Below are 26,084 nucleotides of genomic sequence, written 5' to 3' on the forward strand. Positions count from 1 at the left end.
AAAGGGCTTTTGCCTTCTGCACACACAAAGGAACCCGACGCCAGGCCTGCCCTGTCTTTTGTCACCCCAGACAATTTAAAGCCTAGACAGGGATAGGCAAGAACTTTCCAAAACAGGGTAGTATAGGGAATCCCTCCACAAATAGGCTTGCACCAGGTATAACTATTGGACTCCAGAGCCACTCTTCAGTACTCTGCTGGACCTGTGAAAATTACAGGAGAAGCACTGCCCTGCTGCCAGAGGATTGCCCTGCTTTTTGAGGACTGCCTTGGTGTCTGAGAACGAAGACTGGACCTGCTTACCTTCACCCAATGCTAACCCACAGTGACTCTACGGGTCAGTTGTCTGACCTCCTGTGTGAGCTACAGGGAAATAACAAGCTCCAGAGGCTTCCCTGTAACTTCCCACCATGCCTGCTGCAACTAAACCTATCTGGAGCTTCAACTGAACCTGCATGAGCCCTGCTGGCCTCTGCTTGAGTGAGTCCCTGATTCCAAAGAGGTGCCTTCCCAGGACCTTTGGCTGGCATCAGAGTGTACTCCTCTGTCCTGTGGGTTCCACCTGTCACAGCATGATGCAATTTGATGCAGGACCTTGCATTGCAGCCTTTGCAGCTCCCGAGTAGTGGTCTTGTAAGAATTGTTGCAGTATGACACAACTCAATGCAGAACTTCTCGTTGCAGTTCCTAACTGGTGCTGTCATCGGACTGATGTAGCTCGACACAGGACCTCTCATCATAGTCTTTGCAGCTCCTGACTGGAGCCGATGGAGCAGGACGCAACTTGACGCAGGACGTCACATCCCAGCAACGCAAAGCCCCTAAGTGGAACCGATGCAGAGAGATGCAAAGCCTTCCATCAAAGACATAAGGTCCTCTGCTGGACTAAACTGGACTCTCTGCTGAATTAAACTGGTCCCTGTATCCAGCCCGTCCTCCATCTTGGTCGGCCTGAAATTGTGACTTTGTCCCTGTCCGATGCGACCAAATAACCACAGTTCACGCTTTCTGCTTTTGGCACTATTTTTATTTAAAGCTTTCAAATTCAATATATCTGGTTCTATTGATTGGATTTTTGTTGCTCTGCTATGATTTTATTCATCAAATGTTTCTAATTTGGTTTTGGATTTTTCTTATGTCATGTTTTCACTTTATTACTGTTTGTGCGCTGCATAAATACTTTATACATGTCTCTAAGTTAAGCCTGACTGCTTCTATGCCAAGCTGCCAGAGGGTTAAGCATAGGTTAATTCAGTGATTTTCATGCTTCATCCTGACAAGGATTGTAGATGTCGACTGATTGCAGCTTCCAACCCCCTCAACCAATAACCCAATTTCTTACAGTGTGCAGTGGCAAAAGGTGGGGCCAATCAGCACTGCTGTGGGGGTGCATCCTCTCTCACTAAGTGGGGTGGGCAGTCCTAGATCATGTCTAATGCTTGCAGTGGCATTGTAATGGTATCCTATTGTCTCATGATCTTCTTTTTTCTGACCTCTTTACTTCCCTGTTTAGCAGGTACTCTTAAACTATGCTCATTTGATCAGTTCCCTGTGCCACTTCTGGATACTAAGGGCCTTTAACACCTTCCAGTTCCTAGCAATTTGTTATTTGGTCAAGATAATTATTCAGGCATAGTTAAAATCTTCTACTGCCACAGCAGGATCTTCCATTGCTACGCTCCATGGGAGGAACATCCTATGGTGAGCTATTCTCCGGAAAGGAACACAGCTTGGGGGCTGTTGGTGAAAGCATGAGGAGGAGTTGTCTTCTAGACTCCACATTGTAAAGGTTCTAAATATCATCGTACCAAAATATTTTGGTACAAATATTGTGACTGCAAAAATATTGTGATACCTAATATAGAAAGTAATTATATTTGTTTCTGTTTGTCAATAGCATAGATGTTAAAACTCTGTTATACTGAAATATAATTTAATAGAGTTTGCATTAATATTATAATGTGAAAGCTTATGATTACATTTTGTTTTTCCAAAGATGTGTTTGTTGCGAGTTAGTTTTGTTTTATTATCATTTTATGCTTTTTTTGCAGTAATGGGTTATTTGGGGAGGGGGCGGAATGGGAAGAGTTTGATTTTTAGCTTATTATATCTGTTTTCCAAGCTCAAGTGTGAAATTGTCTGATGTTCATGTTCATCCAGTTTAATTATTTGCTATGTTTTAAATTAATTTGCAGTCAATATCTGTTTTTTAATAAAATACTTTTACCGGTTGTGTGGTTTATTGGGGAATGGGTGAGGAGCATTTTAATATTAGAGTAATTTTATTTTTTTGCAGTGACTTGCAATGTATCTAATGTATGAGAAAATATTTTTGGGGATGGAGCTTATAATTTAATTTACAAAAATATTTTTGAAATGCTTTTAGAATAAAATTGTTTGAGAAAACGGGTTCATATGTTTTGGAATTTAAAATGATTATAACATATATTTTATGGTCCGCTTTAGTTTACATGAGTAGTATATTTGAATCACCAAATGTTTTAGAGCATTTAAAATGTACTTAGATTTTCAGTTAGGATAGTGCATATGGTACCTCATAATTTATAGAATTTATATATGGTACCTCATAATTTATAGAATTTATCAATGAGTTGTAATAATAGATTTAGGGTAGTACATTTGGCAACCCCACATATATTGACGTTTACTTTTGAATAGTAAATCTTGCATACACCAACATTTGCACTCTCCCTAATGCTTATGGAACAAGAGTTAGAACAGTAAATCACCCCCACCCCCTTAAAAGTTGCATTTTCTCCAACGTTTGTGAAAGTGAAGGTAAAAGAGTATATTTGCACCTCCCAAAATATATGTATTTTCTCTAATATTTGTAGCATTTGTATTAGAATAGTAAATCTTACACCCACATTTTTTGCATTTACCCCAATTGAGTTGGAATTGTATACTTGCTGCCTTTCCCCATTAACCTACTTTCGCTAATGTTGTGGGGCTGGAGTAAAAATAGCTTATCTGCCCCTAATTAATATACTTTTCCCAATATTTTGGGGGATTGGAGTAACAATAGTATATTTGTCCCTTCCCTGGCCCATCTTAGTGAAAATGTTTAAGAAAAACACATACTTATATGCAATATTAAACTATCATTTACTTTCTTGACAAAATAAAAAAAAAAGTTGGATAATTAAAAAAATGCAAAATAAATATTTCAAAGCAAGAGAAAAATTGCAAAAATGGCTATATAAGGTTGTCACTTCACATTAAAATTAATAACAGTACTTACAGAAAAACATTCACATAGTTTCTGTTTTTTGTAATGTCAAGTAACTGTAAATATTTTTATTAACATATTATTTACTTTAGCATGTATATATTAAATATACTGTTTACCCTTTTCATACTTTAAAAAAGTTTATACAATTGACAACAGTTATAACAAACATATTATGTTTTTCAACAGTTATACAAATTATAGTCATATTTTTACATTGCACTGTATTTCTGAGCTCTTTCATTTTCATTATGGCACCATGGATTTGAAACAATTAGATTGAATAGGTTTAGTTTAAGTAATTTTAAGAGTAATTGTTTTTGCAGATATATCAGTTGCATATATTAGAAGCAAGTTATTGATTGTTTGGTGTGTTAGTGTAGGGTGGGGGTTTGTTTAATAATTAATGTGCATTTGTGGCTTGGTAATGATTTCATTTGCAGTGATATTACATTTGTAGACGTTTTCATTTTAAAATATTTTTTCAGGTGGGAGTAGGAATATTTCGTGTTTTTATGTTGTAGGTACCAAAGTTTCTTCCCTTTTGGAGTTGCATTTACTAATATGTTTATTGGAGGGGCTGAAGAAAATGCATTGGAGTGTTTTGCGTTCCATCTTTATTTAATATTTTTAATCTATTGTTTGGCTTACCTTACCCTTTTATTCAAATCATTTTTCAGTTTTTGGCAGGTGAGTGTCAATGGATTCGACATGGAACCTTATTTTTCAGTTTTTTTAAAGCGTTATTTTTATTTTATTTTGTGGGAGTGATATACCTTTTGCAATATCTGGTGTAGAAGAATGGTGTGTCTGGATACTCAATAGCATTAGACGAGACTGCTTTAATTTACATATTTTTAAATGATGTTTATGTAGTTTGATATATAATGTTTAATGCATGTATGTTTCTGTGCTTATGGTGTTATAGCTAGATTTAAGTACTTGGGTCCTCATTTACAACATTTTGGCACAGGGCAGCATTGCAAGACTGCACTGCGTCAAAACAAAATGGCAGGAATGCGCTGTATCTACAAGATACGGCGCATTCTTGTCCTTTTCCACTGCGCTGGTGCACAAATTGCTGCCATGTGCCAACACAGGCACTGTTGCACCATGGTGCAAGGGTGCCTGTGTTGCAGGGATGACTGTTTATGTGTAGAAAGGGACACCTTCCTGCACAAAAACAATCAAGAGAGGCTTTTTTCTCTTGCTATCAGCACACATAGAGAGAGGAAAAAGTGGGGAGAAATAAAGATAGTTCTCCTTGTTGTGCCACCCTTACCCACCCCTGGGGTGGTGTAGGCTTTTGACGCATTCCCAGGTTTACAAAACCTTGTAAATCTGAGAATTTGTCAAAATCCATGGGTGTTGCATAGGAACATCCACCACAACATCCATGGAACTCCTCTTTCAGGCAAAGTAAGGCAACACAGAGGCTTTTGCTACGTTGCCTTACTCCATATATACAAGGCCATGAAAAGTCACACAAAGTGACTTTGTGGGGCCTTGTAGATATGGGCCTGTACTGCCGGTTCGCACAAAAAGTGAATCACCGGCAGCGCGAGCAGCTTGTAAATAAGCCGCAAGATATTTTCTGTAATGTTTTATACATTTTATGGAATATGTGTTGTATTTTCTGAGTTAAGGGCATTGTTTATAGTTATGCTTATTTCTTTTAATATGGTTAATTAGATGTAATAGATAAGTGCATTTTGTATATAATGTTCTTAGTTTTTTTTGTAAAAACATTATACATGTATTAAAATTTGCTTTTAAGTTTGGTATGGGAATGTTTACATTTTTGAGTTATAGATTTATTCATGTTTTTTAAACATAGTTTGTAAATAAATATTTTCGATCTTGACACTTTTGATGTCAGTATTTTACTTCTACATTTGAAACAAACAATATTTTGTTTTCTACTTTTTTGTCATCAACACATTTTATGATTTTTTTGTTGATATTTATAGTGCTGATATCAGTGTGTTTTGTAGTAGATGTTTAGGCAATGCTGTTTTTCTATCACAATATTATGGCGTAATACCAGGGCGCTGGGAATGACTCCTAAGCATCCGTTGCACTTCCTGCCCACTCACAGCAGTGGTAGGAATTTCCTGCTATATGAAGTGACAGCTGAAGCTGCCCCCTTTGTTTTAAACTCTGCTAGATCACCACATGGAGAATATTTCAGTTTAAGTCCAAATTATGTTACCCAGGCTTGGGATCTTGACTACATTGATCCGTGGGCCACTTTCACTTTCCATTCTCTATCCCAATCTTTAAGCCTGAGGATCAGAAAAAAACGTGTACTATTTACCACTCTTTGGCCATCAAAGTCAACATCAGAAACAGAAAGTACCTGAAATTTGAATTTGCTCAGCAGTTCTGTTGAATCCTCACCTTCCTGGAGAGTCATGGATAACTTCTGTAAGTCCTTGCTCAAAATCATAAGTACCTTATGTACCATCCTTGCAGTTAGATACCAACCTGTGTACAATTTATCAAGCACTGTGTCAATCTTCCTGTCAATGTGGTCTAAAGTGAATGCGTCCTTCACTCTCATAAGAGCCATCCCACCAGGTATGCAACATGAAATGAACCTTCAATTTGCGGAAACACAGACTCCACTCCTCAGCAGAGTCTGGTCACAAGTTTAGGGATGGAGGCTATTTATAAACCTCAATTCACCAAAATGCCAGGGGTAGCTGAAGTGACACGAACTTCAGTAACATTCACACTCACATACACACACATTTACACTTACACACACATTCACACTTACAAACACTCTCTCTCTCATGTAAACACACGATAACCCACAAGCATGCACTCAACATCCATTTAAAAGCATTTTTAACTTACCTCAGCAGCCAGGGGAGGTTATATTCCAGCTAATTGTACATCATTTGCATTACACTAATAGAGAATACAATTAAACATTCTTCACTATTAGTGTAATAAAAAATGAGAGAAAACAGAGTGGAGCCCTAGCTGACATAGGGACAAGCTGCCTATGTTTTCCTGGAACCAAAATTCCCTACAGTCAGGTACATAGAGAGCTTAGCTGAAGAAGGGCTATTGAACTGGGGAAGGATCCCGACATGTGGCACCCTGGGTTCCTGCTTCTTGAAGACCCATGTAGTATCTGGCATTGGATTACACTGCTTGAAAGTCCTACTTATGATTTATTTGTCCTTGGGTTCTGGATCTTCCCTTCCTCTTCTTCTGCCATATCATAATTTTGAGAGGACCATGATAATGTGAAAATGATAATTCCTCTTTTAATTGCATGTAACGTAGGTCCTCTTGTCTTCCTGTAGCTCTTGTAGAGTCTCATTTATCAGCTATGCAAGGGTACAAACCCTCCATAAATATTTAAAGGAGCAGCACAATACCAGTCTCTATAGCTAAAGTCTGCCAGAACATTCATGTATAGTACACTAAGCTTTCTGTGAACAGAATCCTCAGCCTGTGCAGTTAGTGGATGTAGCTTTAAATTACAACAGTTGTATAAAGTACTTCCCTGGAATGACACAGGGTGGTGGCAGTGGTACGTACAGTAGTTGCAAGTTGGGTTATGGCAATGGCATTTTGGATGGCTGTTAGAGGCTTAATTACTGTGGCTTCATCTTATTCGAATGCTGTAGTTTTGCACCAAGAAAATGTGATATTTCCTCAGATACTTTCGGCTCTCTTCAGAGATTTTCAGTGCAGGACAGTATATTGTTCAAATCGCTTGAGTTTAATGTTTAAGTGCCTTTGTATTTCTCAGTTGCCTGGAGGACAAAATGATTTTGCATCAGCCTGTCTGTGCAGGAGCGCTCTGAAGGAGGAAACCCATGGAGGTCTGGCAGGGAAGGCCATGTTAGCTCTATGGTAACCTTATAAAATTGGTTTTAGGAAAGGGTAGACAAAGTGCAGCCCTGGGTTCCTCCGTCTGAAACACCGGCCTCCATGGGCAATATGTCTGGGCCAACGCTCACCTTCTGAATTGGTGTGCAGATGATATTGCATGGTTTTCCTACACTCTATTATAACATGTTCAGTCCTTCATCTTGGATATCTGGGTCCAGGAACCATGTTGTAATTATCATTTGGTAACCAAGACCCACACTCAGCGGCACACGTGTGATGCTCTGACAATTATTTAAAACATAATCCCGCTGTGCACATTATGAGAGCCACCTGGGAAGCATATCACTGATGCAATATCTCAGTCTTGCTCTGACTAGCTCACTCACTTAGACACTGGTGGTCATGTTTCTTCACTTTCCTTACTAATGGACATGGCCACCTATATCCTCTCTAGAGATAATCTTGAAGCTTTCTACACCTTCTGGTGTGGATGCAGGTAACCAGCAGTGAGCCACCATTGAGTTGCTGGGAGGTTCGCTTTCTTTTACATACCACAAACGTTGACCTAGCATCAGGTGTGCTTCGAGTCCTAAGCTTGAAAATAGCAAGTACCTAGGTGAGGGGCAATTCTTCAGAAGGGCCAACCCTCATGTCAAGGTAGCAGACGTTCTACCTATCATACCTCTACTACCAGGCTTGGCATCTTTAACAGTAGTGAGGAGCAGAGAGCCCCTTACCTACTTCTGACAAAAGAAGTTTTCAGATTTAGATTTCTCAGACTCTCCACCTGCTAAAGATATGGTGGGAACATGGATGATGCAAGGGAAACTACTTGATGGAAAATTGGACCTGGCCTTGTGCCAGATTGTCTAGTCTTAGGGTTGCCTCACGGGTGAGTAGCGCGCTCTATACATTTCTTTGATTGATTGATTGGCTTTCACTCGCACCACAGCATCCACCAGAAGGGAGGTCTTCCTTCTTCTACCCACCAAACTGCAGTTGCAAAGCCAAGGCCCCACAGGGCTGCTCTGAATGCAGCAAGACCAAGGTCCTAAGAGGCTCACCTTTCTGCTTGTGTAGTGGGGATGCTTGCAAAGCTTGGTGTTCATGGAGTCCAGGAACATAGCATCTGTGATCTCTCCAACCGTCAAACAGGCCTCATCCAGGATAGAGATGATCCCTCGGTGTTGCTGCTCCACCAAGCCCACGATGATCTGGTTGTCAAAGTACTCAATCTGTGGAAAACACAAGTAGAGTATATCAGAGACCCATGAAAGAGTAAAGCTAGGTGTATTCTGTTTAAGTTTCCAGAAAGGGCACAACACTGAACTGGTATAGTTCACTGCCAAGGAATGTTTTATGAAGAACAAGCAAGAGAGAGGTCAGCTAGTCTGCACCATTCATGTTGCAGCCAATACTCTTCAAGTCACCTTCAGCCTCTTTCCACTTCAGTCAATCCAGAGCCATTAATAAGCATGAAAACAACTAGATGCACTGTCATTATCACGGAATAAAAATCGTCCCATCTAGCCTTACTGAGATTTAGGATCACTAAAGCTAGCTTTAAATTAGCTTGGAAGGGTAAAAGTCACAGCCCTTGCTTAAAGAGTTCTTAATATCTGAAAATATATCTAAGGGAACTTGTCTCTTGATTTAAATGATACTGTGGTTAACACCACCGTTTACAAGAGGCTATTGGATAGCACTTGAACTATGATCAGACAACAGGCTTTGGATAACCGATAACCACAATTCTTGTCATATTTGTGCTTGGCATCTATGATGTTTTATCACACCTGTTCCATTTTGACCCACGCATTTCTTTCTTAAAAGGGTTAAGTGAAAGCTGAGATGGGAGCAAGAAGGTAGATGAATGGACACGTTGATAAGGTAGATGGATGGAGCATTGGGAAAAGACATGGGCAGAATATCTTATGTAAAAGAACTCTCACTAAAGATTGTCAATCAGTACATTGAGTTTCTATTAAAAACTATCATTATTTATCCTAAACATAATCAAGTTTTAAAATGAACAGAGGAAAATCATTGAAAATCAACACAGTGAAAAAAGAGAAAAAACTACATGTCTCAAGCGAAAATATTTTATGCTGCATAGTTAGATATTTGCTTCCCCTACTCCCAGCCACAGAAGGGTGCCTCTTACGGATTCCTACAGCTACTGGGAAGAAAAATCCTTAAATCTGATCCACCATTTCAAGTGCACTCAGAACGTTTGTGGATAAATGAGACCCTACCTTGCAGAGGATGCACATCTGCAAGTTGTTTTTAAACAGAGGATTCCCTGCATTTATCTGTTAACATTTAAACACTAGGAATCAGGACTCCATTCACCGAAAAATGGACCCAACTCCAACTGCAATCTTGGGCTTGGACGAAAAAGCCACTTACATGTAACTCGTTTTCTAGAATTTGTATCTATCCTGTTCATGCCAAAGGGAAGAAGATCCCTTCAATGTTTAGAGGAATTCTTTGCTTACACACATATGTAATACTGCAAAGTAAATATCATGCCATACTTTCATGTAACACTAACGTCCAGGCAAGTTCCAAGGCAGTTGCTGAGCAGGCAGGGCTACCAAAGCTACTGTGGATGTGCTGGTAGCTAGAAAACCTGAATAAAAATGGTATGGTGTCCCAAATTACAGAGATCGGGACAGCGTTAACCTCAAAGTCTAACAGCAAATATCTCTCAGAGACATGATGTAAACAGCATTTCGAAATACATTCACTAAGAAAGCACTGACTCAAAAAGGGAGTTTGAGATCAGAAATTTAGTAAAACCGTAAAGGTGTATTAATATCTCAAAGTGCAACAGAAAATTAGGAAAAATGCAGATGCAGGAATAACCTCATTAAAATGCATAAAGTCATTTGCCATGAAGGTGTTCAGTATTCAGAATAACACAGGAATAGAGGCAAAAATAAGAAAAATAGTTTGTCTCAAATGTGCACCAAATCAGTTGAAAAGAGGGCAGCATCCCTAAAGTCTTCGGAGAGGTCTCTGCTCACCCCCAAATTGGAGGGCTGATATAACCATTTTCAACATAGAATATTATAAAACCTGCTAAGTCAGCATTATACGATGACTGCTCTAACGAATCATATGTTCGCACTGTCACAGAACCCTGTCACCTTAGCACTAGCCCACTACACGAATTGTAACCCCCCCCCCCTTTTTGCCCTCATGATGTGCTGAGGTACCACACATTAAAACATGTCATAATTATTTTGTTTCAACTGCAATAGCTCTATGTTGATGGACATGTCTGACCTTATGTCGTGCAGAGGTACTAGTTACAAAACAACAGAAACAATTATGAATGTATGCAATACAGTATGCTAGCAGGAAGGGTCTTGGGGACGCTACAAAAGGGTTCCTTCAGTGAGTTCTTCTTGAACAGTGTGTCATACAAGATAAACAGAATGCATTTTGCTGCATGTAATAACAAACTAGAAATATAAACATGAACATCATGGTGCAGGATGTATTATAGATAAATGATGTCAAGGTCTAACTGAGGGCTAGTTAATCTAAACCAGGAAAAGCACATAAACTATGGCATAATACTTTTCTCAGTCAATTGCAATAGCTATATGTTGATGTATATGTGTGAACTCAAATGCAAAACAACTAATATTAATTTTAGTCAAAACATGAAAGCTTTAACACTAAAAATATTAGTAGCTTCTGAGGTGGGGGCCTAACTACAGCTGAGGTGCTTGAGGTGCAGTATTGTACCTCTATGCCTGATTAAAGGAAATGGGAACAGGTGCAGGTCCAAGGGTACTGCGCCGAACAGTGTTGGTGTTGGAATCAGGGGCATAAACACTGATATGCTGTATGGCCTTGCAGGGACCTAAGGAACACAAGAGGATGATGGACGGAGTGCTGAACAATGCAAACGCTCACCCCCAGTCACATATCTGGGTTTAATCCATCGTTCTTTTGCTCACCATGCCACCCCAATTTGGACCCAGCCATATGCCAATCAGTCTTGACCCTGTTCCTCATGGGAACAGTCCAGCACGAACTGCCAAGCCAGGTCCTCCCTGGACAGGAAACAAGCACCCAGGTTCCAGGGTTTCACCCTTCATCAGCCAGGCTAGCTTGAATCCAGTGGCACAGTGAGCAAGGGACCCACGTCTGGGCATACCCTTCCCACTTAGGGCAACTTTAGCAACACAAGAGGATGATGGACGGAGTGCTGAACAATGCAAACACTCACCCCCAGTCACAGATCTGGGTTTAATCCATCGTTCTTTTGCTCACCATGCCACCCCAATTTGCAACCGGCCGTATGCAAGTCAGTCTTGACCCTGTTCCTCATGGGAACAGTCCAGCCCGATCTGCCAAGCCAGGTCCTCCCTGGACCGGAAACAAGCATCCTGGGACTGGTTTCAGGGTTTCAGGGTTTCACCCTTCATCAGCCAGGCTAGCTTGAATCCAGTGGCCCAGTGAGCAAGGGACCCACGTCTGGGCATAATCTTCCAACTTAGGGCAACTTTAGCAACACAAGATGATGATGGACAGAGTGCTGAACAATGTAAACGCTCACTCCCAGTCACATATCTGGGTTTAATCCATCGTTCTTTTGCTCACCATGCCACCCCAGTTTGGACCCAGCCATATGCTAATCAGTCTGGACCCTGCTCCTCATGGGAACAGTCCAGCCCGAACTGCCAAGCCAGGTCCTCCCTGTACCGGAAACAAGCATCCTCTGACTAGTTTCAGGGTTTCACCCTTCATCAGCCAGGCTAGCTTGAATCCAGTGGCACAGTGAGCAAGGGACCCACGTCTGGGCATACCCTTCCCATTTAGGGCAACTTTAGCAACACAAGAGGATGATGGACGGAGTACTGAACCATGCAAACACTCATCCCGAGTCACAGATCTGGGTTTAATCCATCATTCTGATTGATTAAACTGATGGATTAAACCCAGATCTGTGACTGGGGGTGAATGTTTGATTTATTCTGCATTCCGTCCATCATCTGTTGTTCTTGCAGGGACCAAATGCATGCCAGGTGAAACTGAGACTAGGGCAAAAATATGAAACATTGTGTTGAGGAACACCACTGGGTCCACACTTGGTGCCAGGTTCTCCAGGTCTGATGGAGCAGGCACCGGAAAATCCAGGTGTACTGGAGCAAATGCTAGAAAATCAGGATATGTTGGAAGCAACGCTGGGGAGATGGCTGGGTGCTTCAGAAGTAGCATCTGGCTGTGGTATCGGAATGGTGCCACTCAGGGAGGGGGTGCTCCGGTTCAGAGGATGAGGATACTGTAGGAGACAGAGGATGTGTGGGGACTTACACTTGCCATGTTACTTGTGCTTTCATTTCTTAAATGAGGAATGTGAGGAAAGTAAACTTGAGCATGGCCTCATGCAGCAATGGCTAAGCTTGTCATCAAGGACCCTGACCATGAACAGCTGGGCCTCTTGCTCCTTGATCGCTGTTGGGTGCATACTAAGGCATGAGTCACAGTCCTTGGTAGTAATCGTCCGACCCAAGGTACATAGGGCCTGAATGTTGCAGTAAAAACATGAATTCAATACAAGAATTTGGTCTGTTAGGAAAACTCACAATCTCTGAAAGACAGCAAACTCCAAATTCTCGTTGAAGACATGGAAAAGGGAATCTGACAGTGTTGCACCAGGGTGAGCAGTAAGTGATTTCGCTGATGTGATCTGACATAATTTCTGGTGTTGTATAAAGCCACTGCCCTCTATCGGCGACATAAGAGCTTTGAATTTTCAGGATTGTCTGACATCTAGGATTACTTTACAGGTGAGTAATCTGCAGGTAGATGTATTCATCAGAAATACTTGCCTTAAATTGTTTTGTGTTCTAGCACTTCTTTTTGTGAAGCACAGGAGCTCTGGTGCTATCTTGTATGGGAAATCCATAGTAAGCCTTCATACGGGATTAACACAATAATATTGGTTCACCGAAAGTGTCACTAGTGCTCATGAATTGAAATAGTAGGGATAGTTCAAAACAATCTGTCCCACTCCAAACTGCCCCACTCCAATCCACCACAATACACCCCACTCCAGTCACAAACAATTTGCCCCACTCCAATCCAAAACACTCTGCCCCACTCCAATCTGCCCCACTTCAATATAAAATAAATCTGCCCTACTCCAATCCAAAACAATCTGCCGCACTCCAATCTGCCACACTCCAATCCAAAGCAATCTATCACACTCCATTCTGCCCCACTGAAATCCAAAACAATCTACCCCACTCCAGTCCACTACAATATGCCGCACTGTAATCCAAAACTATATGCCCTACTCCAATCCGCTTCACTCCAATCCAGTACACCTCACCTCATTCTAATCTGCCCTCTCAGACCCAGTTCACCCCACTCCAAACCACCCCACACCAGTGCAATCCACCCACCAATCCAAACCACCCTAATCCAGCCCAATCCAATCCACACCACACCACCCCATTCCACCTCATTCCACTCCAATCCACCTAACTCCAATCCAATCCAATCCACCACATCCACCCAAATCCAATCTAAAACAACCTGACACACTTCGATGTGTCTCACTCCAATCCAAAACAATGTGCTCCACTCTAATCCAAAATAATCTGCACAATTACAATACAAGACAATCTGCCCCACTCCAATCTGCCCCACTTCAGTCCAAATCAATCTGCCCCACTCCAATCCACCCCATTACATCCCAGTTCACCCCACTCAAATCCACCACAACCCACCCCACACCAAACCAACCCACCACAATCCAGTTCAGTCTATTCTATCCCATTCCAATCCAATTCACCTCATCCCAATCCAATCCACCCCAGTCCACCTCACTTCTATCCAATCCAATCCACCCAGCTCCAGTCCAATCAACTCCCGCTCCAGTCCATTTCTCCCCACTCCAGTTCAATCCACCCCACTCCAATCCAACACACCGACTCCTATCCAATCCAATCCGACAATATCTACCCACTCAAATCCGTTCCATCCCTTTCCAGTCCAACCCACCCCACTCCAGTCCAATCCTCTGCAACACAATCCACCTCACTCCAATCCAATCCACCCACTCCTTTCCAGTCCATCTCAATCCATCCCACTGCAATCCAATCCACCTTAATCCACCCAACTCTAGTCCAATCCAGTCCATCTTAATCTGCCCACCCTAGTAAATCTACCCCAAACCATCTTAACCCACCCCACTCCAGAAACATTCACCCCACACCAATCCATTCCACCACACTTCAATCCAATTCACTCACTCCACTCCAGTCCAATCCACCATAATCCAACTGACTCAGATTCAATCCACTCAACACCAGTGTACTCCATTTCAATCCAATCCACCTCCTCCAATCTACCCAAACCAATCCACCCAAACCAATCCACCTCACCCCGTTTCAATCCACCCCACTCCAATCCAGTTCACCCCATCCAGTCCAACCACTCTTATCCACCACACTCCACTCAACCCACCCCAACCTACCCCAATCCCATCCACCCCACTCTACTTCAAATCAATCCACCCTACCACCTCAAGCCACTCCACCCTATTCCACCGCACTCCATGTCACTCCACTCCACTATAGGACACTACACTCTACAACACTCTCTGTCACTGCTCCACTGAAGTCTACTCCCTTCTACTCAGCTCTACAACTCTCTACTCCACATATGGTCCTCTATGACATTCTACCCCCCAAATCCACGTTACAACACTCTACTCCTCCACTCCACTCTGCGATACTCCACGCCACTAACTTTTAGCCATGCTGAACAGCAGCCACAGTTGTGTAAAATGTGGCAAAAACACATTGCCAAAGCCAATAGCTCTTGTATAGGCGAGACCTATTAGCTTTCCCATTGCTTGTTATTGTACTTTGTGCCAGATGCCATGCCATAAACAGACAAGGGGAAATCCCCATCCGGGAGTGCGTCCCTGAACAGGTAAACCTTCGCCTGGCCCCAATCCCACCCTTGAGTGGAGGCACATTTAAGTTGTGGACTGGCTGAGGTAAGCATGAAAAACAACCCAATCTTAGTAACAGTGTTCATACATGCAACAAGCCATGTGGTTACTGAAACCGTTCCTCTCCCAGAGTCAGGAGGAACATTTTCGCACCATCGATGTCAATGTATTCACCAGGCTCCATTGGAAATAAAAGGTTCACATGTATCTCCCCCTCTTCCGCTGCGCGTAGGATGTGCTGGTGAGTCAACACCGCTCCTAGACTGCACCAACAGTCGAGTCAGTAATCTTGTCCTGGAGAGCCTAAAGAAGGCCTGTGATTCTCCTCAATATTTACTCTGGCTCCCAATTTTTCATGTTCTTTCTTTGTTATATATTTCCTCTTTTCGTTTCTTTAATTTTACTCCTACCAAAAAAAACTCATTTCAACCTTCAGGAGAGCGGCAGAAGACCTTTACCTGTCCTCCATCTGAGAGTTTACTTTCCCCAAACTCTGTACTCATCGTGCAGTTGAACTATGCAATGCATTTGAAGCTGGTATTCCCTGTCTCAGAGCTCCTGCACTTGTGCACCACCACCTGCCCCAAATGGAGCACTTCTGTCTCCATGCCTTCAGCTTTCTCTGCTCATGATGGAGCTTGAGACTTTCCCACACCGCCACTAATTTATCCACTTTCATATGTTGCTGGCTACCTTGCTTGCTATGTTACAGGCCTCTGTACTGGACAAAACAATCGTTATGGACAAGGTTGTCCTCTCTTTCAGGGACTGTATAAAAGATGACAATAGGACGACTTAAACAAATATATCCTTCTGTACCAATGCAGGCTCTCAGATGCACTTCTATTTGGGATCCCCCCTACCTTGCGATCACAACATCCTCTTCCCCAGCCCCCACTTTCCTCCTTCACCTATCGTTGTGTGGTGAATAACTGCCCAGCACACAACCTCTACATCCACACACTGTGAGATGGTCCCACAAACATCCACTACTCACTGGGACCAGACCTACCAGAGGCATCACTGTTGTTACTGTTCTTGTTCACCTCAGTGGAGATATTTACTTCTTCACTCACCAAATGATTTACGAATGTGATCGCACAATACTCTGCGCTGATATGTATTTCCGTTCATACCAATGAGCACAATTTATTGTAACCTGACCTACACTCATTGTGGGATTTGTACCCCCCACCGCCTATGCAGCACTTGATGTACATGTACAATTTATGCAAAATGTATGTAGAATAGAAAAACGTAATACAAAGTTCTTCAAAATGATAAAGTACTGGACGAACTCAGAAATTAATGGCACAGTCACATCTCCCTACAACGACCCTTCTTTCCAGCCACCAGCAGTAGTCACTCTTTTGAGCTTTGACATGGGTCTCGGTAGCCCAACTTTAATTTTGACTAAGGACCTTCTAGTGTTGCTTCTGTAGACCTTCTGTCAAGACTCGGTCGTGTTGTAATACAAAAGGGCTCTCCTGTACATGCATCTCTACTGCCCTAGGGGTCACCCTAGGTTCTTGCTCCTCTTTCGTGGTTTTCGTGCATCAGGTGTAACAGTGAAACAAAGGGCTCTCATGGCGGTCACTCTTGTGGGTTGAGTGGTCTCCTACATCCAGCAGGGGTAGATTGACAAGTGGGCTAAACCGAATGCTGCAGGTTTGAGGGCCTGCTTGTCCTATACGTATTCTTAAATGTGTGATGATCATGTGGCAGAAGTCTTGCATATGACACCTTCTTCTACGTCTCAAAATACATCCTACGGAGTAGGTGATTTGTTATGAGAGGCCCGTCATGACACATACTAACCTACAGTGCTTGGCCCCACAGTGCGCCCTCAGCATGCTTCTTTTTGCCAGATTTAATTTGATTTGACACGTGTCTTAACTCACCAAGCCAGAACAAGATAAGAACATTATGAAATATTCGAATATCTGGCATAGAACTCTGAGATATCTATTCTCTGAACAGACCATGATGTAGTCGCCTATGAGAGAATTATGCAGCTCCATTAACACTGTTTTGGGGGCTGAAGCTCCATGATCTAGTCACTTGGACAAAAAAACACTGTTCGCCAGCCTAGAAGGTTTTTCCCTAAGACCCAAAAGGCCAGTCCAGCCTGGAAATGTTGTCATTTATTTACAGTGATGTTAGAGCCTGTACATATAAACATATACTGTCTCCAAAACAAATGTCTGCACTCTTGTGAGTTCTTGCATTTTAGAAACCTTCAATGTGTTTTGCCGTGCCATCAAAGAATATGCCATTTTGAATGCACAGTCCCCTCTTCACTTGTTTTTGATGGATTCAGCTTCTTCAAGAAGAGCAAATGCTCACGGTTCAAAGCAATGAAAATGAGTGGGCTGCCGTGGAGTTTTCCCCATATCATGCTTCAGTGCACAGCTTTTCTTCTAGCATCAACGCCGAGCATTACTCTAGTGAAGTCATCTTTGTAGTGTTCCATAGTGAAACTCCCACTGCATTTATCAATATTTTGTACACAATAAACGTGCAAGTGCTCAGTTCCTTCAGGTACTCACATTGATGCTAGATATTTTGTTTCTCTATTAGATCACAAATCTCTCAAAACATTTTTTTTTCAGATATTGGAGTTTTGCTCACTCTTTGAAACAGCACTCTCAACTGGGCTCACACTTTGGGAGAAACTGGCACGAGGATTTGTTTCAGCGAACAGTAGTGGCTGGTCTCCACTAGGGAAACTAAGGCCAGTGCAGGATTCCTCAAGGGATGGAGCTCTCCGTACTGCCCCATGGCTTTCATCCACAGTCTCACTGGTCCAAATAGCCCACTGCCCAAAATGTAACTGAATATAGGACCCACAAAACAATTCAATCTTTGGGAAGTGAGGGGAGACTGTGGGCCCCAAATAAGGCACAATGGCGGGAATCAATTGAGGGATAAAGTTGTCACGGAGAGCTTGCATGCCTGGATAACCAGGCCCGATGGCAGTAAATGCTTGATGTTCCCAAATGGAAGGGCAAACAACCACCGTTTGCAATTCTTGACTGAGGTGAAGGAGGGAATTTCTGGAGTGCTCCTACACACGTTTCATTGAATGAAATCCCTTCAGCCACTAGGGAGCCACTAGGGAGCACATTTACAAGCCCCATAGGCTGCCAAAGCATCACTTTAAAAAAAAAATCTGGCAGCGCATATTTCAGACCCATATCTATGAGGCCACCACCAAAAGCCACTTTGCATGGCTTTTCAGAGCCTCATAGATATGGAGTTAGACAAGCCAGTACAAGTCGCTCCGTTGCCTTACTCTGCATCAGGAGGGTGTTCAACAGGTGTTGCAGTGGGTTTTCTCATACAACACCCAGGGGTTTTGACGCATTCCTAGATTTACAAGGACGGGTAAACCCTGGAAATGTGTCAAAACCGTACGCCTCCCCAGGGGATGCATAAATAGAAGAAACATATTTTTTCCCTAATTTTTCCTCTTTCTATGTGCGCTGCATTCTGCAGCACACACAGAAAGAGGAAAATGCCTATATGGATTGTTTTTGTGCAGGGTGCCTCCTTTGGCACCAGACAGCCAAATGAGTGCCAGTAAAGGTAGAAAGGACAGAAATGCACCATATTTTGTAAATATGTGCATTTCTGCCCAATCCCCGTGGCACAGGGCAGCGCAGCAAGGTTACTTGCTGCGATGCCCAGCGCCACCATTTAAGTAAATATGTCCCCAGATCTAGTTCCATTTGGCTTGCAAGGTTTAAGTGGTTCAATACTCGACCACCTCAATAATATTCTTTTAGAAGAGAGACCAAACAAGGCTTTGAGGTCCTAATGGGGCACATGCGGGTTCAGGGTGGGAAGAGGGGGACCAAGGATTGGTCCAATGTCTGTGTTAGGTAACTAGGAGGCACACAGTCATTGAGGGTCAATGATGACTTACCTGTCAGGGCTTGCGAGCTGGGCAGGACAATCTTTCCCTGCACTCTAGCTGGTACAGCTTCACAGTCACTGCTGCATAGCTACTTTTCTCCAGGACAATGTGTTGTAGTATTTTCTTTTAGTCAGTGCACTCCATTATGGATACCTCCATTACTGCCCTCTCAGTTCACCAAAAGAGGCCCCTTTTTTAACGTATCATGCAAGTACCACTTCTAGCAGGATGCAGGATATGTGGTTTGTTACCAATCTGACAAGGCAGCTGACAGGACACCAACCCTAGAATTCAGTTAGATTTTCTCCTCCACATTGGTTTCCAGAGCTTGGACACCACTTCTGAGAAAAAAAATTCACCGCTCAATTGCAGAGGTCTGTTCTGGGGCCTCTACAATCCCAGGGGATCAACATCCCTTCCCAAGAGCTACTCACCCATAAAATGTTGGATCTAGAGTCTGTCAGCAAGGGGAGGGAGGTGGATGTACTCAGCCAGGGGACCACAAACAATGGCACAAAATGAGGAGGGTATTCCCAAATGGGCTGCTAAACAAAACTTTCTGCAGCACACCTCCGGGAGAAGAATGAAGCAGTACAGAGACAGAGGCTGCAATGTTCTTCAGAAGGGGCTCCTGTCTCCCACCCTCCATTCATAAGTGCCTGTCTCACTTTAAAGGGGCTGAGGATGGTCATTAATTTTGAACCACATCATATTTCTGCCTGGGAAGCTTGTTAACAACCTCCATCATGTCAGCCACACACATACAGGAGTTCCAAAATAGATTACTGCTTGCACACAGTAAAGCACAATACACATACTCTATGACCAATGTGCCTAATACACAAAGATACACAAAGAGGAAATACATGTGTGCCACTCATATCCTTGAAGGCTGGAGTAAAGGACCCGGCTGAATGGAAATGGTAGAATTTTATAAACAGGAGATGCTGGTAGGAAACTCTCCAATTAAAGACAACAGGAAAAAAGTCCTGCTTCTTCTACAATAACAAGTTGCTTCCTCCATTGCCAGCTCCTCTCAGCCTAGTTAGCTGAAAGTAGCAACTTTTAGAAAAAAGCGGTAGATTTTGTTTAAGTCCCGAGGTGGCAAAGCCTTGCTGTGAATCTCCTGCCATTTTAAAGAAAGCCCTCAGCCACCACATGAATGCCTGACGTGTGATTAGGCAAAAAAAATAAAAAATCTATAGATTTGTGCAATGGAGAAACTCAGGGCAGGGATGCACGCTCTACTGAACCATCTAGGGGGTCATTTTCGTCCCAACAGAGGTCCTCACTGGTCACATGGTGCCATGCAATAAACTATTCACTGGTCACTTGCTACCATGCAATTAAAAACTCACATGCTGCTATTTGACAAGAAATTAATTGTTTCCTACCTGAAATCCTAGTTCTCTTTTCTGGGAAACTCCATTGAAATCATAAGCACTGAATACCCACCCACATGGGGGAACCCGGCGCACTTTTTTCCAAAGTTGCATTTTGTGTAAAACCTTTGCCTTACTTTGAAAGCCAAAGAAGGACATGTGATGAAAATGCATAAATTTGCAGCCTAGAAAAAACTGTATTTCCTATGCCATTATATTGCTTTAAAAGCTAGGAAAAATATTAAAAGTACTGAAATGCCACAAGAAAGGAGGAAAAATGATATTTTAAAACATCCCTGACATACCCTTTTTATTGTCTTTTAAAGTTAATAAAAGGGAAGGATAGGGAAATGACGCTTTGTAGGCTTCAACTATGAAGGGGTGAAATTGGAAATTGTGCCTTTAAGAGCATCTAGACCTCCAGTGTCCCATCATGCTTTGTAGGAGGCAGTTACCTCAGTTCTTTTTAACGTTGTAAATCGAATGTTATCTCTTCTATCAGGAAGATGGGACTTGTGATTTCAATGGAGATTCTTCTGGAGGAGAATTAGGATTAAAGGTCCAAAACCATCCCTTCTCCTTCACAGCATCCCCATATATAATCATATGCACTGGATAGGATAGATAGCTCATTCCATAAGTCACAAAGGAAGCAAGAAAAAGAACAGACCTAGGCAAATAGAATTCTGAAGGAGGTGTGCCCTACTTTGGCATCTGCTCTAGAGTCTCAATAAAGACAATAGCATCTTGTAAAATTGTGAACAAATCTCCATGCTGCTAGCTTGCGGATCTCAGAATCTCGGATATTTCTCAGTAAAGCAGCAGCAGTCTCTGGTTGAACAGGATTTTGATCTACCAGGCAATGCTTTGCTAGCTTTTTGATAGCACAGGGGAATGTAAGAAACTATCCACCTAGACAGAGATTATTCAGATGTGGCAAACCCTGTCCTTAATGGACCAGAGTTGACAGATAACTGTTAGGGCTTTTTTTCAGTGTTACGTCTTTTCTAGATACATTTTAACATTCTTCTCACATCAAGATGTGGAGGAACTCTCTGCCAGGTTCAAGACGTTCTGAAGATAATGCTGGTAAAGTAATGATTTGATTAACAAGACAATTAGAAACCACTATTGGGAAACATTTGGAGTGAGTTCTCATTAATATGGAAAACTGTATAAGGTTCATGACAACATAAAGTCTATATCTCACTAACCCACCATGCAGAAGTTATGGAGGCAGGAAAGCAGCTTTTGCAAAGAAGACTTATGTATGTACTCAAAGGGAGGTCTTATGGGTCATTAAAGGAGGATTTTCAATCCCCATAGAGAAGAGGTCCTATGGATGGGTGGAAAAAAGTTCTTAATGCTTTCAGCAAAATCCTGAACTACAGGAACTAAAAAAAAAAAGAATACTTATGAAGAACATTTTCTGTAGGCAGTGATTGCTGCAAGGCAGACTTTAGTAAAGGGAATTACAGCTTTGTCTCGGCCAAATGATGTAATTATGGAAGCAGTGCTTCTTCTTGGCAGATGGTAGGATCATAATTGTTCTGTGAACACAAGATGCAGAATCTCTTTCACTTTAAGGAGTAGGATGCTCTTGTAGTCTTCTGACATGTTCATGCACCCCAGAGAAAGATTTAAGGGGCCATATCGAATGAGTCCAGGAGCCAGGCTGCCACGTTCAAAGATTGAAGTTTGAGGTGCAGTACAGTATTTGGCCTCCTAACTTGTGCAGACAGTTCGGCTGCATGGTAGCCTTCTTTGTGGTCATTCAATAAATGGAGAGGATCAGTGAGCCACCACTGCGAGGCTTCTCTGGAGCAATAACAATCATTCTAGCCTTCAAGGAAGTAACCTTGATGGCTACGGCTGGAAATAGGGGAATGGGGGAAAAGGCATACAAAAATCTGTCTGGACATGTCCCAGTATTCAGGGTTGGTAAAACTTTGGGGCAAAGTTTGGGCATTTCTTGTTTTCTTCATTTGCGAAGAGGTCAATTTGAGGGAACCTCTATCACAAAAGGCTTCTCATAAAATTGCATCATTTATGTTGCTTTCATGGCTCTCTTGGATGGATTTACTCAAAGAATCTGTTTGAAGATTTCGGGTATCTGGCAGATGAGATGCTGTAATCATGAGGTTTCTGGATACTAGCAATCTCCAAGCCTCCAGGGACAAGGCTCTGGATCTTGCCCTTACCTGCTTGTTCAGATAATGCATTGCTGTTGTATTGTCCATTTGAACAAGTGGGGGTTTGTTTTGAAATATGGAAGAAAAGCCTTCAGGGTGAGGTGCACCACTCTCAACTCTGGGAGGCTGATGTAGTGTGTCTGTTCCAAGTACCTTGAATGTGAAGATTGAACATGGCCATTGTGAGCACCCCAATCTGACAGGGAGGCACCAGTTATTATTTTCTGCATTGTGATGTCTTGAAGGTGCCTCATTCCACATTGCATCTTTTCTGGAAGCCCCCGCCAACAGAGAGGTTCCTCTGAATGTGTTGTTAAAGTAAATTTGTCTTCCCATTTGCCTGACAACTGGTCCCATTGATCCTTCAGGCACTGTTGCCGGGGTTTCATAATCAGAAACACAGTTAGTGTTAGGAAGATGCAGAATGCCAGAGAACAAAGAAAAGGCAACATTTATCGTGCTCTTGGATCGGCTGTTTTCTTCAAGCTGTGACATTTCTTAAGAATAGATAATCGTCTCTCTTCCAAAAGAAACACTTTTTGTGTTTGGAGTATCCAAAACAGTTGCTAGATAATCAAGTGTTTGTATTAGGATTTAAATTGTTTTTTGTAATTGATGTGCAGGTCCAATTCAGTCAAGAGATGCAACCGCAAACTGCTTGCTGGTATGTTGAAGACTTGGTCAGCCCATCGTATAAGAACGGGAAGACTAGGGGCTCGATATATATCTTGGCAGTATGCATACTATTTCAGAACAGAATAGAGTATACATACCACCAAGAGAAAAGTCCGCTCACCAAATATAGGAGCAGGTTTAATGACAGCAGGGACTACTCCACCTCTGTTGTGATTAAACTCCTCCAACTGTCTTGCGGAGTAAGGGCCATCAGAGGCAGACCTGTAATTCTACCCACTTAATTTAGATGGGTGGAATTAGAGATCAATTTCACTGCCTGTCACCACTAGGACAACTGTAGTGGTAAGGAGAATTGAAAGCTGCTAAATGCTCCCCTCGCCATGGGAGAATATTTCCATAGTGATGGGAGCATTTTATTTATATTTTCAAAAAAACAATTCCACTTCAGTTACTTCTTTCTGAAAATAAAAAAGAAAACAGTTTGGTACAGGGCTCTTTCATGACCACGGCAACAGTCCTCACAAAGTGAGACAAGAGTACTGGTAGAGGGCCAATAGCCACTTCTCACCCCTCAGATCTTAAACCAAAAATGGATTCTGCTGCTTTTGCAATTCTTCCTGGCTGTGTGGACGTATCTTCTCATTCACTCTCAAAGTGCGCCTTGAGAAGGAGCTGTAGTGATGATGTCATCTGGGGGATCTGAGATTCAGGCAGGTAGAAGATACAAATCCATTTGTCAGCCACATTCGGTACATTTCTTAAAAAGAGATGGCATTTTTGAGCAACAATATTATTTTTCCTGTCAGAAAAATACTCTTGATCCTAAAGGATGGAGAGTGAACCAATTCTAATTGGTTTTGAACAGTTTTTGTAAAAAACAACCCTTAAAAATGCCAATGTTCAGTGCTCCAAGATCCTCTCAGTGGAAGAGGAAAAAAGAATTGAGGTAACTGTCAGGCGCATGGGATAATGCAACACTGGAGGTCTAGTTGCCCTCAAGAGACCTCTAACATAGCTGCAGCCTAAAGTGCTACACTGACCTGTCCTTCCCTTTCATTCACTTTAAAGGACTTTAAAAAGGATTTGTGAAGGATGTTTTTAAAATGTCACTTTTCTTCCTTTCTAGTACAATTTCAGAACTTTATGTATTTCCCAACTTTTAATGTAAATTAATGGAATTGACAATATAGCATTTTTAGGCTAATATAGTATGCATTTGTGTCATATGTATTTCCCAGCCTTTCCGTAAGGCAAAGATGTTACAGAAAATGCGGCTTTGGAAAATGTGCTCAAGGATCCCAGCACATGGGAGGGACTATTCGTGGCTTATGATTATCAGTGGAGATACTCTGAAGGAGAACTCACACGTTCCCTGGTAATATATAGCTATTTGGAAGCTGACACACAATCACATGCAATCATGGATTGAAATACTCACATATTGGCCTGCAGTAAAATACCCAAGCACTTCTTCAAACTGTGGTACTCGTGCTCTCACAGGATGATACCCATGCATTCTTTCATTAAATCAGATCCTTACAAGTTTCCACATGATGAGATACACTGGGGTTCTATGATGTACTCTGCAATATATGGTTGATACTCAAGGGATGTGCTCTGTCACTGACATTTGGAAAGAGGGCTTAGAATTAGAAGGCTCCTTCTACTATTGAAATATTATTAAGCAGTGCATAAAAGGCTCAGTGGAGTAAAGATTAAGTTGAGACACCTGACTGTGTGGCCTCATCATTGCCATGTACCACTGGTACAATTTGAAAAAAAAAGGGCTTTTGGAATAAAGATAAACCCCACCAGTACCTTTAACTACAGGCAGTTCCGGAGAATTTAAACAATATGCAATCCTGTATTAGAAGGCAAGGCACGATCGTGGTTGGTAAGGGCGGTAGGTTGGAGAGAAAGTGCTGGATCAGGCAGGTTGAGTGTAATTCCTTCAGTCGTCAGACGCGTTACTTCGCACAGCAGACGAATCGAGAACTATCAATAAGGGATTCGTTTGGAGGCTTATCAGGGCTTCCTCGCCTCCCTCCTTCGACGACTGAAGGAATTACACTCAACCTGCCTGATCCAGCACTTTCTCTCCAACCTACCGCCCTTACCAACCACGATCGTACTTTCCCTGGCCGGACTGGCCCAGCCTTGATAAAGTCACTTGTGTGACGAAACACATGTTGGCTGTTTCCCTGCAAAAATGAAAAACTCACCGATGACAAACGCTGTCTAAAGGATTAAAGACTCTGATCAACACCAACTTGGAATCAGTGTTTTCTTCTCCGCTTCTGGATCCACATTACCTAGGGATATATTCTCCCATTGATCTTACCGGACTGTACTCCTCTGAGTGCCTGGTCAATCTGCAGCTTATTAGGACTATTACCCGGGAGAAAGTAATACTCACGGTATGTGTACTAAATGGACCCAACAAGGATGATGCTACAGTATTCAACCACTTGTTGGGGGAACGACATTTCTGGCATGAGCCAATGATAGGTACTTTGTGGAGATTTTTATGTTACTCTCCATCCTGGCCCGGGCTCCATGTGGCTTGTGGGCCAAGCGGAGTCTCCTAAACGAAACAACATTTTACGGAGTCTCTGAGAAAGGTAATGATGTCTTATGCACTAGTGGATGTATGGCAGTGTTGTTGTACCAACGAACCTGGATATACTTTGTATTCCATCACTAATAAATTACTCTCACGAATGTTGGGAGCCATTCATTAATATCCTCTCTCATGGTTCAGCTGAATCCCAGGGTGATCTCTGATCACAATTCACTATCTTTACTTCTTCTAATGTAGCAACCCGCTCTGACAAGCCAGTCTTGTAACTGGACTTTCGATAGAC

The 26,084-nt window shown here is 42.3% G+C and overlaps 1 protein-coding gene across 2 annotated transcripts in view; it reads right to left on the bottom strand.

Moving 5' to 3' along the window:
* LOC138261666 (unconventional myosin-Ig-like) overlaps positions 1–26,084 on the bottom strand; it is a 912,364-nt gene that overhangs the window by 515,100 nt on the left and 371,180 nt on the right. For both annotated transcript variants that reach the window (XM_069210894.1, XM_069210895.1), the window contains one exon: positions 8,169–8,339. In XM_069210894.1, the coding sequence (XP_069066995.1) occupies positions 8,169–8,339 (171 nt within the window). The remainder of the gene's footprint in view (positions 1–8,168; positions 8,340–26,084) is intronic.

Source organism: Pleurodeles waltl, chromosome 10 (assembly GCF_031143425.1).
Source record: "Pleurodeles waltl isolate 20211129_DDA chromosome 10, aPleWal1.hap1.20221129, whole genome shotgun sequence".
Lineage (NCBI taxonomy): Eukaryota > Metazoa > Chordata > Amphibia > Caudata > Salamandridae > Pleurodeles > Pleurodeles waltl.